This window comes from Candoia aspera, chromosome 5, assembly GCF_035149785.1.
Source record: "Candoia aspera isolate rCanAsp1 chromosome 5, rCanAsp1.hap2, whole genome shotgun sequence".
Lineage (NCBI taxonomy): Eukaryota > Metazoa > Chordata > Lepidosauria > Squamata > Boidae > Candoia > Candoia aspera.
In genome coordinates, this window is record NC_086157.1 from 26206860 (window position 1) to 26222632 (window position 15773).

A 15773-nucleotide genomic window follows, 5' to 3' on the forward strand; every position below is an offset into this window, starting at 1 on the left:
AGAGATGTTATTTTCATCACGGGAAACTGGAATGCTAAGGTGGGCAGTCAAATGACACCTCGAATTATAGGTAAGCATGGCCTGGGAGAACAAAACGAAGCAGGACACAGGCTGATAGAATTTTGCCAAGACAACTCAATGTGCATAACAAACACCCTCTTCCAGCAACCTAAGAGACGGCTTTATACATGGACTTCACCAGATAGACAACACCGAAATCAGATTGACTACATCCTTTGCAGCCAAAGGTGGCAGACAGCTATACAGTCGGTAAAAACAAGACCTGGAGCTGACTGTAGTTCCGATCACAAACTTCTTCTTGCACAATTTAGGATCAGACTAAAGAGATTAGGGAAGACCCACAGCTCAACTAGATATGAGCTCACTAATATTCCTAAGGAATATGCAGTGGAGGTGAAGAATAGATTTAAGGGATTGGACTTAGTAGATAGGGTCCCAGAAGAACTATGGACAGAAGTCCGCAACATTGTTCAGGAGGCGGCAACAAAATAGACCCCAAAGAAAGAGAAAACCAAGAAGGCAAAATGGCTGTCTGCTGAGACACTAGAAGTAGCCCAAGAAAGAAGGCAAGCAAAAGGCAACAGTGATAGGGGGAGATAGGCCCAATTAAATGCAAAATTCCAGAGGTTAGCCAGAAGAGATAAGGAATTATTTTTAAACAAGCAATGTGCGGAAGTGCAAGAAGACAATAGAATAGGAAGGACAAGAGACCTCTTCCAGAAAATTAGAAACATCGGAAGTAAATTCCAGGCCAAAATGGGTATGATCAAAAACAAAGATGGCAAGGACCTAACAGAAGAAGAAGAGATCAAGAAAAGGTGGCAAGAATATTCAGAAGACCTGTATAGGAAGGATAACAATATTGGGGATAGCTTTGATGGTGTGGTCAGTGAGCTAGAGCCAGACATCCTGAAGAGTGAGGTTGGATGGGCCTTAAGAAGCATTGCTAATAACAAGACAGCAGGAGACGATGGCATCCCAGCTGAACTGTTCAAAATCTTGCAAGATGATGCGGTCAAGGTAATGCATGCTATATGCCAGCAAATTTGGAAAACACAGGAATGGCCATCAGATTGGAAAAAATCAACTTATATCCCCATACCAAAAAAGGGAAACACTAAAGAATGTTCAAACTATCGAACAGTGGCACTCATTTCACATGCCAGTAAGGTAATGCTCAAGATCCTGCAAGGTAGACTTCAGCAATTCATGGAGCGAGAATTGCCAGATGTACAAGCTGGGTTTAGAAAAGGCAGAGGAACTCGGGACCAAATTGCCAATATCCGATGGATAATGGAAAAGGCCAGGGAGTTTCAGAAAAACATCTATTTCTGTTTTATTGACTATTCTAAAGCCTTTGACTGTGTGGACCATAACAAATTGTGGCAAGTTCTTAGTGGTATGGGGATACCAAGTCATCTTGTCTGCCTCCTGAAGATTCTGTATAACGACCAAGTAGCAACAGTAAGAACAGAGCACGGAACAACGGACTGGTTTAAGATTGGGAAAGAAGTACGGCAGGGCTGTATACTCTCACCCTACCTATTCAACTTGTACGCAGAACACATCATGCGACATGCTGGGCTTGAGGAATCCAAGGCTGGAGTTAAAATCGCTGGAAGAAACATTAACAATCTCAGATATGCAGATGATACCACTTTGATAGCTGAAAGCGAAGAGGAACCGAGGAGCCTTATGATGAAGGTGAAAGAAGAAAGTGCAAAAGCTGGCTTGCAGCTAAACCTCAAAAAAAGCAAGATTATGGCAGCCAGCTTGATTGATAACTGGCAAATAGAGGGAGAAAATGTAGAGGCAGTGAAAGACTTTGTATTTCTAGGTGCAAAGATTACTGCAGATGCTGACTGCAGTCAGGAAATCAGAAGACGCTTAATCCTTGGGAGAAGAGCAATGACCAATCTCAATAAAATAGTTAAGAGCAGAGACATCACACTGACAACAAAGGTCCACATAGTTAAAGCAATGGTGTTCCCCGTAGTAACATATGGCTGCGAGAGCTGGACCATAAGGAAGGCTGAGAGAAGGAAGATCGATGCTTTTGAACTGTGGTGTTGGAGGAAAATTCTGAGAGTGCCTTGGACTGCAAGAAGATCCAACCAGTCCATCCTCCAGGAAATAAAGCCAGACTGCTCACTGGAGGGAATGATATTAAAGGCAAAACTGAAATACTTTGGCCACATAATGAGAAGACAGGACACCCTGGAGAAGATGCTGATGCTAGGGAGAGTGGAGGGCAAAAGGAAGAGGGGCCGACCAAGGGCAAGGTGGATGGATGATATTCTAGAAGTGATGGACTCGTCCCTGGGGGAGCTGGGGGTGTTGACGAGCGACAGGAAGCTCTGGCGTGGGCTGGTCCATTAAGTCACAAAGAGTCGGAAGCGACTGAACGAATAAACAACAACAAATGCATGTATGTATGTATATAACAGTTCTATTTTTGATAGTTTATTTTATCTGACCATATGGCTGTAATAAATGGTTTGGTTTGGTTTTGATTCTGGATATAATTCAAAGTGCTAACTATTACCTATAAAGCCTTCCACGGTTAAGGTCCAAGCTACTTATGGGAATATCTCCTCCAAGGAGAATCTACCCATCCCATTCAATCCATGAAGGATGCTCCTGGGTTACCCCTCAACAAATCAACAAGGGATGAGCTCAAAACCAGGCCTTTTCAATAACTGCCCTGTGCTTGAGGAATATGATATCTTCTGACATCCTTTATTTATTTGTACATACTTTAAAACTGCCCAATAGCGAAAGCTATTACGTGGTCTCCACACTCCTATCTTTTTATATAGCAGCAAGTATCTCTCTCTTTAACCTCAGCATGCTTTTTTTTAATGCACATACATGTTTTTGTCATTTATCCATATTATTCCTGTTATATTTATTTGTCTATTGAAAAGATTTATATGGCCACCCATCTTATATAAAGTACCTGTTAAATAACAATTACATGACAAAAGACCAAAAAAAAATTTTTTTTAAACTTCAAACCTGCAAGCATCATAACAACCCCATCACAGGACCACAAATGCCAGACTCCCCTCCCAACCCCAGCACCTGAGAGAAAAGCCAGGTCTTAACGGCCTTCCAGAAGGCAAGGAAAGTAGGGCCCTCCGCACCTCAGGTGGGAAGGTGTTCCACATGGTAGGTGCAGCTACAGAAAAGGCTCACTTGACAACATTTAAGAGAAGAAACCCGGAGCTGGGTAGATGTCCTCAGAGAGAGGCAGTCCCACAGGTAACCTGGGCCCATGCCATATAGGGCTTTAAGGGTGATAACCAGTACCTTGAATTGCACCCAGAAAGAAACTAGGAGACAGTACAGTTCACACAGCAGCAATATAACACGGGCAAACCACAGGGCACTCAAGACTGCACATGCTGCATTCTGGATCAGTTGAAGCTTCCAGGTAGTCTTCAAGGACAGCCCCACGTAGAGCATGTTGCAGTAGTCCAAATAGGAAGTGACCGATGGTATATTAATATATCTATCTATGTATATATGTAAATTCATTCATTGTATGAGTTTTTATTTGGATGATAGTTGCCTTGAGTACCTGGTGCTTTGCAGGATATAAATGTTAATGACTAAATAAAATATGTCTGTGAAATGTGTGTTTCTTTGTTTATCTGTAGGTTCATTTGAGTTACCACTTCCTAACAAGAAGTTAGAAAATAAATAGCATAAACAATTTTTGTATCAGACCAAGACTATACTACCATAAAATGTAAATATTTACATATAGACAGTACAATTTATTTAAACCACCTGTTTTCATTCTAGTTTTGTACCTGTAAAAAATGTAGACACTTGTTCCTGTGACAATAATAGTCAATTATCTAATGAAACTGGCCACAGATTTAGGGCAAAAGAAAAGCACTTCAACATACAAAGCGTAACAGTTGATAGTGCTCATCATCCAGTGATGATCACTGCCTTAATTGGCTTGGCTCTATGGAGGAAAAATAATTAAAATAATGCAAAATAATTTATGCAACGTCATCACAATGCACTCTTGTGGTCCCTGTTCATTAAAAAAAAAAGCATTGTAGGATTCTGTGGAGAAGATCTATTGATCGCAATTAGTCATAGTAGTTAAATATTGTTTTAGGTTCAAAAGTAATGTAATTCTGAATACTGATATCTGGTGATGAACCAGAGGAACAAGGTATTTTTATAAACTATTTGTTTATTCCTAGGAAAAAACTTTCTGATAGGTCAATTTGGGAGGCAAAGTTAAATTATCTAATCTGATCAGTATGGCTCTTCTTACATCACTTTACATGATGCTTTAGCTACAGAATGAAGAAAATTTATGAATGCTTCTACTAACTGAAACAGTTGAGTATTACAGACTATTTTTAAAAAATTGGTATCTGGCCATTTTGCAATTTCACAGGTCTTTGTTGAAAACATAAAACTATATTCATGAAGTAGATACTGTTCTAAGAGAATGAGCTTTGATGACTTTAAAAAAAGTGGGATTTCTGGCTTTGAAATGGCTAAGAATGAATTTCAATCACCATACTAACAAAAGATCCTCTTTTTCTTTTTTTTTAATACTGTGATAATCAATCACAAAAAGGATGTTTTATTGAAATTCATAAATATGAGATTTATCATGGTCAGCACACACAAATCTCTATTTTTTTAAAAGAAAAATCAAGGGCAAATTCCCTTCATCTTCTTGTGTCTTTTTGCACACTTTAGGTTCCAGATGGTCTGTTGCTGAGAAATCAAGACAACTTTGGGTAAAGGTCTACCCTGGATATAAGTCTTGACATTTTGACTTAGATTACAAGATGAAATTTAAATACTGACATTCCTCATTTCCACATAAAACGTTAATGAGCATGGAACAATTGAAGGAGCTGAAAGAAGAAGTGCTGAACTTCTCCCTCCTTCAGTATTTATTTCTTTCAATTTACATTGCCACCCCTCTCATCAAATCAACTCGATAGCAGTAATTTCCCCCTCTCACTAAAGCAATTGCTAGAGCAGCAATTCCTCCTAGATACTCTTCTATTAACTAGGTTCAATCTGCTGATGACAAAAAGCAGGAGTGAAAAAGCTGGGAAGAATCTTCAAGCTGAATTCCGCTTCATTTCTACCTTTATTCATGAAGGGACAGATTCTTGTTTAATGATGCCATCTACCCTACAGTATATCTGATTTGGATCATAAAAGCTCCACTGAACAAAATTTAAGACTTTAAGTCAAAATGGGTACCAGTTACATTACAGAGCACACACTCATTGAAAAGATCCTAGAAGCAATTTCCAGTGTCTTCAGTTAAATGTGACAAGAGTGGGAAAGACCACTGTGAGAGATTAGAGGCTGGCAGGAGTCATAACAGAGATAGATGAATCTGATCTGACTAGGTATAAGATGCATGTTATTTGCATTCAACTTCTGTAAGAAGACTGTCTTCATTTCTAGTAAACGAGCATGTATGAGAAACATGTAATTGATCCTCCCTACCTAGTGCATCAACATCTTCTACTTTTACCAACAGTCAGATACTGATACAAAATGAGTTCTTAAACAAAGCTGGGCTTTCTTAATAACAACAGTTGTATAAACATAAGGTTCTCTTTGTTAAAGAGAAACAGACATCAAAAAGCAGTAAAACATGGAGCCTTAAATGCCTTTTTGTTTGAAAAAAATGTGTTTGAAGCAAGGTGCTTCTAGTTATGGGTGAATGCAATGAGAATTCAGCTGCAACAAATGGACATCCATCCCCTGTGAAGGACTAATTAGATCCATCTGAGAAACTATGTCTACACTGCTTTAAACGTTTCAAAAAAGAAAGCTCTGGTCTAGTCTTTCGAAAAGGCTACATCAAAACAGTTAGTCACAGCTGATGCACATCTAGCCAGTACAGTAGTGTTACTTTCTTTTCATTCTATAAAGCATTAAAAGCCACATTAAAGTCATGATAATAAGCCTGTCTTGCCCTGAGAAAGGCAATGAAATTTAGAGCAAAGAAAGCAAGCTTTGGCAGCATCATTCTGAGAAATCTCCCTACTGGGCATGAATTTCAGAGGTACTGTAGCAAGATGAAATAGCCCACACATCAGACATGTTCCATTAGATAAAACAGTTAAAAATGAAGGGCTAATATTCAGGATATAGAGGGTTAACTATTTCTTTGGTGGATTCATGTCTGATCCTTCAACTCCATCATAAAAATGCTAATAGATACAATTGAGTATGGGCAAACCAGCAGCAGGAGTTCACAGTTATAAGTTATGTCTTCAAAAGTCTACTTACTATGAGATTATGCATGTCTTATTTATCTCAGTGATGCCAAACATTAGGATTGGTATAGCCAGTGTGGGCTTACAGCAGTGTCCAGATGTTTGCTAGCACTGGGACCAGAAACCAAAGGACTGATTGCATAGACTTTTCAAATGCACTAGCAATGGAAACTGTATTTATCAAATAACTTCTTACAAGGCTCAAAATATGCTAGGAATAACCATCAGGAGCAATTTGTTTCTACAGTTAATTTTTTTTTCTGAAAAATGGCTCTACGGCCATAAGCTATGGCATGAAGAGGTGCTTTTTGGTGCTAATGAGAAAAATAAACATTACTACCCCAAAAGACAGAAAAAGAATAAAAGAATTTAAAAATTAAACTTTACAATAGATTATTTTCATTGTATGAGCTGAACTCTAGTTAATTAAAGACTACCCCTCATGATGATCCTGCAGCAGAGGTAAAAGAAGGAAGTGCAAGAGCCAGGTCCCTTGGTCATACACAGTAAGAAGGAAGGAACAAAACACTCCTTAGTTCTAGAACATTGTCTGACGTGCCACAGTGGAGTCCAGAAATGTACATTGATAAAAAAAGAAGCATTTCCTTTCAAAAGTTGAATACTATACCCCATCATTTTCATTGAATGACCCAGAATTCCAGTGTTTTAAAAAATATTCTAGAAGTGGTATCAAACCATCTAAAATTCTGCCAACATATGCCCATAGGGGCAATTGATAGGAAAAGTAAGCAGAAAAGATCTCTTGAGGCAGCAGGTAAAAAAAGGAGAGAATTTCTATAGTAGAAAATAGGGAGATGATTAGGATAAATGAAATATATAAAAACATCTCTGCCCTAATTACCTTCCCAGGGACTTGTAGAAACAATAAAGCCTGTCAGCTTCACCATAAAACATATAGAGTGCCAAGGAATTTTGACAAAAGCAGGAGAAAATACTAGGAGCTAAACATAGGTTGTGGGAAGCAAGGATAGCTTAAGATACTCCCTTCACCATAATTAAAAAAAAAACAATGCTTATTAAATACCACCTCTTTATTCTCTCAAAGCCACCATCGTCTTTGTAATCCTACCCTAGCTACCTCATGGTTCCACCCTATCCCACTGACCTCAACAAACACCTGATGGTGCTGCTGTATCCAATCACATGTATAGTCCAATTTTCATAACATTATATACCCACCCCTTTTTAGGTTAGCCTCAGCTGCCCCTGGAACTATAATAAACTATCTGTGGTTTAGTGGAATATCTATCAATCAATAAAATTTACTAAAGTCTAAGGGAACACGATAGACTTTGCTTAATATCTAAAAACCCCAGGTGTCTCTTCCTTGAATGAAAGTTTTGTAGTTGGGACAAAATCATAGAAAAGTTTCTTTCTCTGTCACAACCTCTATCTGCCTGACCTCTGTAGGCTTGGGTGCTAGGAAAGGGGGCTTCAAAGATGAGGACGTTTTTAATAAAATGCACAGTTAAACTGTGGATGGACACCAAATTAGTGGTTTTATAAGGGGGCTGGACAATTCATACAAGATCAAGCTATCAAGAGCCATCTACCACTTGTGATCTTTATAAGCTATTTCTTCAATGACAGGCAATATATTTTAATTACCAATTGCTAGAGAGATATACTGGTAGACGGCTATTATTGTTCTGTACATTCTTCCTTAACACATCCATTAGGCCAATGTGCAACATAAACTTCTAGACTAGAATCACATTCACCTGATCTAGCATGTCTCTTCTAAGAATCTTTCTTGTCAGAAAGATGAGCAGACAGTTTTTCAAACTGCAGCAACCTAGCTGACCTTGGCTATCTCAGACGCTATAGAAGATTGCATCTGGCTCATCTTTGGAGAAGGGACCTTCACGAAATACCAGAGCTTCAGACTAGATTGCAAACACATCCTGGAGGGGCCATGCTGGAGGGAGCATCAATGGGAGCTGTGTCCCAATGTGGCTGAAGGGGACAAGTTTGACTACTAATTAATCTTTATTTTATTTTTAGTCTGCCAAATAACCAAAGTTCCCTGAGCAGGTTATACAACTAGAATCCTGGATTAGAGTTTGAAAAGTCCTACAAAGGTACACATGTTTCTATTTATTATAATCAAGCCATTTATAGCATTAGAAATCTCAATTGTGAACTAAGTTATATTGTTTCTAAAATTCAGAAATAAAACATGCCATTGCTTCCAAAATTTAAGTGCTTCTGTTTTGTAGACACAGAGCCAGTTTGGTGTAGTGGTTACGGCATCAGGCTAAAAATCAGGAGACAGTGAGTTCTAGTCCTGCCTTAGGCACAAAGCCAGATGGGTGACCTTGGCTTTGTGCCTAATACTTTCCTCTACCTATCTTTAGTCCCCTCTACTGTCCAGTTTTTGACATGAAATTCTTTATCTATGTTATGTTTTATAAAAATCAAAACAGGGTCTATTTCCCATGAGAAGCTGTTTGTACTTTTTAATTAATTCCAAAATCTTATTGTAAAAGTTTCAATATTCCAATTTTATCTGGACCCTTAGTCCATTTATAACTTTCTAGGATCAAAATCTTATTTATTTGCTGTTTAGTTTGGAGTCTTTAAATTCTTAAACTTATGGTTAAAATGTTCTTTCATTCAGGATTAAAGGCAAACTCACCTGGTGTTTTCAGACTTGTCATACCAACAGTCTCTAATAGCTTAGAAGTAGTTGATGAGCAATTTCCAAAAATGATTAGAAAGTGAGGTTTGCAAACTTAGTGTCCTTTAAAAGTCTCCACCACAGTTGAGAGCAAGACAGCTAATCCCATCATCTCCTGGCCCGCTGCCCTGTGGTCTCCTTGTGGGGAGAAGCCATTCAGAGCACATGTGAGCGATCTCCCATCCTCTCTTAATCCAGAGAGGTTCCAAGGAACCAGTCTACTCACCAGTTCCTTGGTTTTTGCCAGGGTCATCAGCTTTGCTTTTGCAGAGCCATATTCAGTTCGCCACTACTCCCCCAGGGTCCAGCAATGGTTTCTTAAGGAGGGGGCGAACAAGTGCCCCCTTAAGAGGCAGAGGAACAATCCCCTCACCCAAGGAGGAATTCACCACCTCCAGAACCCACTTACATGGCACCCCCCAGGCAGCTTTAATTAGCAGATCTAAGGAGCAGATGGCCGAGCTCACAGTCATAAGAACCCTGTCCACTTCCTCAGGCCCAGCAAATTCAAACTGTTCCCAGATAACAGGACAAGATTCTGCCCTGGGCACCTCCCCAGGACCTGCAACAAGGCCGGTGTCCAGTTAAGAACAAATTCAAGCTACTTTATCCAACAAGTACTGAGCAAATTCTTCTGCACAGCCTTGTCCAATCTCCCAAATTCTCATAAATTTCATGTTCACATATGATGTTCTAATTTGAAAAGTTTATTTGACCATAATTTATTTGAACATAAAGGACTATTGCTTTAATCCAAGAATCGAGCTGAGACCAACAGTACGTTGTCTGTTTTGTTCTGCTGCCTGCCTTAGATCTTCCCTCATAAAAGCCATCACCTTCGTTCATAACCTTCTGTAACCATGGCATGAGTCATCGCAGCTGGAAGGTAAACCTACAAGAAATGGCTAAAACCTGTGTAAGGGGTCTTTTGGACGGCGGTCAAAGGGAATTCCAGTGGTTGGATTTCAATGGAAGTCCAATGAATATGCCAATTTCATTAGGCAGTGACTCACTAATCATTTTACATAAGTTTGAAAACAAACCAAAATCAGTGCCTTCTTGCCAAGTGCTTATAAATAAATTAGAATTTGAATATGGACAATAGGGCTGTGCAGCACTTTGGAACAAGTGAAGAGGGTGCTTCAAAGCAGGTGTGGGTACTTACAGTCAGGACCAAAAATATTGGAACAAGGTAACTGTACTGGCATTTGGCCTCTGTACATCACCACATTGAAGTTGAAAGGAAACACACACAGATAGGAGCAAAGTCAGGACTTTCAGCTGTCATTCAAGGGGTTTGACAAAAGTGGGGCACTAACCATTCAGGAAGTACAGCCAGTGGCATACACACCCCCATCATTGGTGGCTCATAAGTAATGGAACGAATGGCTGACAAGCAGCTGCATGGCCAGGTGTGGCCTGTTTCCTGGGTACCCCATGACCAATCAAGCAGATAAAAGGCCTGGAGGTGGTTCTGAGTGGTACATTTGCATTTGGTAGCTGTTCACTGGAACTCTTAACATGAGGTCCAAAGAGGTGTCCATGCGAGTGAAGGAGGCCATCATTAGGCTGAGAAAACAAAATAAACCCATCAGAGAGATAGCAAAAACATTGGGAGTGGCCAAGACAACAGTTTGGAACATCCTGAAAAAGAAGGAATTAACTGGCAAGCTCAGCAACAGCAAAAAGCCTGGAGGACCACGGAAGACAACTAAAGTGGATGACCGACTGCAGAATTCTGCTCATGGGGAAGAACAACCCTTTCAAAACATCTAGCCAGGTCAATAACACTCTTGTAGAGGTAGGCATGTCATTGTCAACATCTACAGTCAAGAGACAGCTTTATGAATGTAAATACAGGGGCTTCACAACAAGGTGCAAACCACTGGTAACGCTCAAGAACAGAAAGGCCAGATTAGACTTTGCCAGCAAACACCTGCTGTAAAAAAGCCTGTCCAGTTCTGGAATAAGATTCTTTGAATTGAGGAAACCAAGATTAACTTGCACCAGAATGATGGGAAGAGAAAAATATGGAGAAGGAAAGGAACAGCTCATGATCCAAAGCATACCACATCATCTGTCAAACATGGCGGAGGCAGTCTAATGGCATGGGCGTGTATGGCTGCCAATGGAACTGGGTCACTGGTGTTTCTTGATTACCTGACTGCTGATAAAAGAGCAAGATGAATTTTATTTATTTATTTATTTATTTATCTATCTATCTATCTATCAAATTTTATCACCCCGCATCTCCCTCCCAAGGAGGGACTCTGGGTGGTTTACAATAAAATAAAGTTAAAAACCAAAACAATTATAAATACAATAAATACAATAAAAATAAGAATAGAATGGAATCAAGAGGGGCAAGAGTTCTTTATCAGCCCGTGAGTGTAGTAGGTCCATCCGAAGTCACTCTAGGGCGCTAGCCATCCCCAAGTACGGCTATTCCCCCTTCCATTCTAACCCTGCTGACAAAACCAGCTCTTTAATCTTTTTCGAAAGTCCAGGAGAGAGGTGACCTGTCTCACCTCTGGGGGAAGGATGTTCCAAGGGCGGGAGCTATTGCAGAGAAGGCATGCAAGGAGAAGGCTAGGTGGAATTCTTTTATGGATGGGGTCCGCAACATGCCCTCCCTGCATGACCAGGTGGGGCGGATCGATGTAATCGGGACGAGACGGTCCCTCAGATATCTTGGTCCCATGCCATGTAGGGCTTTAAAGGTAATAACCAACACCTTGAATTGGACCTGGAAGCAGACTGGGACCCAGTGCAGCTCACACAACAAAGGTGTTACATGTGCAAACCTTGGAACACCCAGGATTGCCCGCGTGGCTGCATTCTGGACCAGTATGTATGTATGTATGTATTATATTTTTATCACCGCCCATCTCCACCATATGGGGGACTCGTAGTTATAGCTTCTGGATACTCTTCAAGGGTAGCTCCATGTACAGCGCATTACAGTAGTCTATAAAGGAGGTGACCAGGGCATGAGTGACTGTTCAAAGGGCCTCTCAGTCCAGGAAAGGGCATAACTGGCACACAACTCAAAGTTGCACAAAAGCCCTCCTGGCCACGACTGCCACCTGCTCCTCGAGCAGGAGTTGTGAGTCCAGGAGGACCCCCAAGTTACGCACCGGGTCTGTCTGGGGCAGTGTAATCCCATCCAGCACTAAAGATGACAATTTCCCAGAACCCAAGGTGCCATTAATCCACAGCCACTCCATCTTACTAGGGTTCGGTCGAAGCCTGTTGTTCCCCATCCAGACCCCCACAGCCCCCAGGCACCTGAAGAGGGTGGTCACGGCATCACTTACTTCACCTGGGATGGAGATATATAACTGAGTATCATCCACATATTGATGATACCTCATCCTGTGGTGACAGATGATTTCGCCCAGAGGTTTCATGGAGATGTTAAATAGGAGAGGAGAGAGAACCAAACCCTGCGGCACCCCACAAAGAAGGCACCGTGGGCTGGATTGCTGACTGAAAGGGGTCTAGATAATCCATTTCATCCAGGATCCTCTGGAGCTGCAGCACCACTACTTTCTTGACCACCTTTTCCAAAAAGGGGAGGTGGGAGACTGGATGAAAATTATCCAATACAGTAGGGTCCAGCGATGGTTTCTTGAATTCTGAAGAGTGTAGGGCTATACTTTCTGCTCAGATTCAGTCACATGCTGCCAAAAATGATAGGATGCCGCTTCATATTGCAGATGAATAATGACCCAAAACATACAGCAAAAGCTACCCAAAAATTTCTCAAGGCAAACAAGTGGGATGTTCTTCAATGGCCAAGTCAGTCACCTGATCTCAACCCAATAGAGCATGCTGTTCACTTACTGAAGACAAGACTGAAGGCAGAAAGACCCACAAACAGGTAGCAGCTGCAGGCAGCTACAGTAAAGGCCTGGCAAAGCATCTCGAGGGAGGAAACTCAGCATTTGGTCATGTCCATGGGTTCCAGACTTCAGGCAGTCATTGACTGCAAAGGATTTTCATATAGGTATTAAAGGTGATCCTTATGTTTGTAATGATGTTGGTTTGTTCCATTACTTATGAGACACCAATGATGGGGTGTGTGTATGCAACTGGCTGTACTTCCTGAATGGTAAGTGCCCCACTTTTTTCAAACCTCTTGAATGACAGCTGAAAGTCCTGACTTTGCTCCCATCTGGGTGTGTTTCCTTTCAACTTCAATGTGGTGGTATACAGAGGCCAAATGCCAAAACTGTTATCCTTGTTCCAATATTTCTGGTCCTGACTGTACATGGAACTCGTGGCAACTCCTTAAAGCAGTTGCATCTTTTCCCAGAATGACATGGCTGTCCTCTGCAACTGAAGTGCAATTTCAAAATAAAAGTACTTTTGGGAAGCAGTTGTCAAGAGGTGCTACATGTGAACCCATGCACATTCTGACACACCTTTTTCTATTTGAAGCTGAAGTCCTGTACAGGCATCATGAACAAAATGGACTTGTAACACCTAAAATCTAATACATTATTTTGATATGAGCCTTTGATGATTACATTACATGCTTTAGATGAAACTGATCTAGTCCCCCAAATCTTAACCCAAAATACACTTAATAGACTTTAACGTGCAACAAGATTTGTAGCTGATTTCCCAGAAGCAGACCAACAGAAGTATCCCTCTCTGGAAACTATTCAGATGCTTTCATTCTTCAGTCTAAATTTTGGAACCATAATCAAACATACCATACAATTATAAAGTATTTATAAATTATAAATACTATTTATTACAAAACTGCAGGGACTTGTCCAGGCAGTCTTTGAGATTTGGACACGATTGAACAGATTAAAAAAAATTACAACTATGAGAGTACTTACAAAGAAAGTGGATCCTTGACATGAAGCTACAACTGAATGAGTTGTGTCTCCAAGCTGGACATGTAATTCCCAATTGTTTGCATTAGGCTGAGCAATGGAAATCCTAAAACAAAACAAGACAACAAATATTTTAAATAGCTTCAATTTAGTTTCATTAGGCTGGCTAAGAGAGTGCTTCTAATTGTAAAGAGTAAAATGATGGATCTGCTTCTTCAAACTCCACCCAACTCATGCTAGTTTGTGGGGAGGTGTCAAGTATTTTACAGACTTCAGCCTTACAGGTTTATGAAGGAGTTATGAAATAAGTTATGTCCTTATGAAGGAGTATTGAAAATATAGAGGGGAAATAGCTATTGTAGCTCATCTCTTGGGAGATCCTAAGCACTTTAGCTTGATATAACATAATGGTAGTTTCTGGGCAGATGTATCTACATTCTAATTCTCCTCTGAGACTTAGGGATACTCTGTAAATAAGCAGTGTCAAAAAATATTTACTGTTTTCCTACTGAGGATTTATCTTAAAACTTAAGTGAGCTGAGTTCTTTCCAATCTTCCTTACTGTAAATTCATCTGGTCTTGAAAATGAAACAAAGTGCGCTATTTGAATATATTTCTGGAAAGAACTACTTCAAAGAACAAGCAGCAAATAAATGAGCTGCAGACCAATACACAAATCAGTAATATATAAGATTTCTAAAATAAAAATTTTAGGGAATTACTAGTCTCCCAAAGCAAACTTTATATCTTTCAATAACTACCTGTACAATTATACAATGGAGTTTGTCCTTTCATACTGTCCTTAAACTACATTCTGCTGTGATGTTCCAGACATCTGACAATTTTTAGGCTATGCCAGCTGCTTACCATGCTAATCATAATTTCACATTGTTACCCTATGCTCTCTTCCATCCTTTTCATTTGACTACCTGTTCATTATCATAATTGGCCTACTTTTCTCCTTGAGTTCTTCTTCTGTGATTGTATGCCCTTGTTATAACTCAACATATGTTTAGTGACTTCATTACACTAGAAGCCTATCTTCTTCCTGTTCTCTACAAATACTACAAATAATCCTACACTATGCTATTTTTCTTAATTACATTTATAGAAAAGGAAGCCTAGTGAACTTAATCCCAGTTCACATTTAGGAAGAATATGTCATCAATAAACTTCCTGACAACTATCTCACAGAAACGTAGACAAAAAGCAAATATTAATAATGAAACTGAATTCTTGATCTATGTGAATTAAAACTGTAATTTGTATATAAAACAATTTGTTTATCAATCTTAAATTGTAACAACAAATTCATAGATTAAAAAGACTGAGTGCTCTGTCTAAAATCAAATTATATTGAATTTATTGTATAAGGTTAATCATTCAGTACAGTAGATTCGTGACATATCAGAGGTTCAATTCCTTGTTATCTTTAGTTTAAAAAATGTATTAGGTAAGAAGGCTAGATTATATTGTGGAAGGCCACTGTCAGTTAGAACTGTAGAACCTTGAACTAGATAGATCAATATATTGCTCAAGGAAATTCGGGAGGGAGGTTTCCTCAATATCTGCTAAAACAAAGTCACAGAAGATCAAGAAAAAGTAGCAATAGTAATAGTAGTTTTCCTCTCTGAAAAGAAATTAGAGCCAGCATCAATATAAGAGAAGACAGCCCAATATGCCATTATCTGAAAGTGAGAAAGATACACCCACATTTTATCAGATATCTGCACATCAAGATGAAAGGGGGACAAGAAGCAGACTCCAAAAGAATGAAGGTACTGGCAGGAGAAATAAACACTTAAACAATCAGCATTGTGCAAAGCAATTTATTTCAAGGATTAGCAAATTATGAAAAACCTGAGTCAAAAAATCCCAGGGGAGCCCCTCTTGTCCAGATTGAGAAAACCCAAT

At 39.8% G+C, this 15773-nt stretch overlaps 1 protein-coding gene across 4 annotated transcripts in view; it reads right to left on the reverse strand.

Annotated features, from left to right (window-relative positions):
• PCCA (propionyl-CoA carboxylase subunit alpha) overlaps nucleotides 1-15773 on the reverse strand; it is a 269485-nt gene that overhangs the window by 89568 nt on the left and 164144 nt on the right. For all 4 annotated transcript variants that reach the window (XM_063304813.1, XM_063304816.1, XM_063304815.1 and 1 more), the window contains one exon: nucleotides 13863-13965. In XM_063304813.1, the coding sequence (XP_063160883.1) occupies nucleotides 13863-13965 (103 nt within the window). The remainder of the gene's footprint in view (nucleotides 1-13862; nucleotides 13966-15773) is intronic.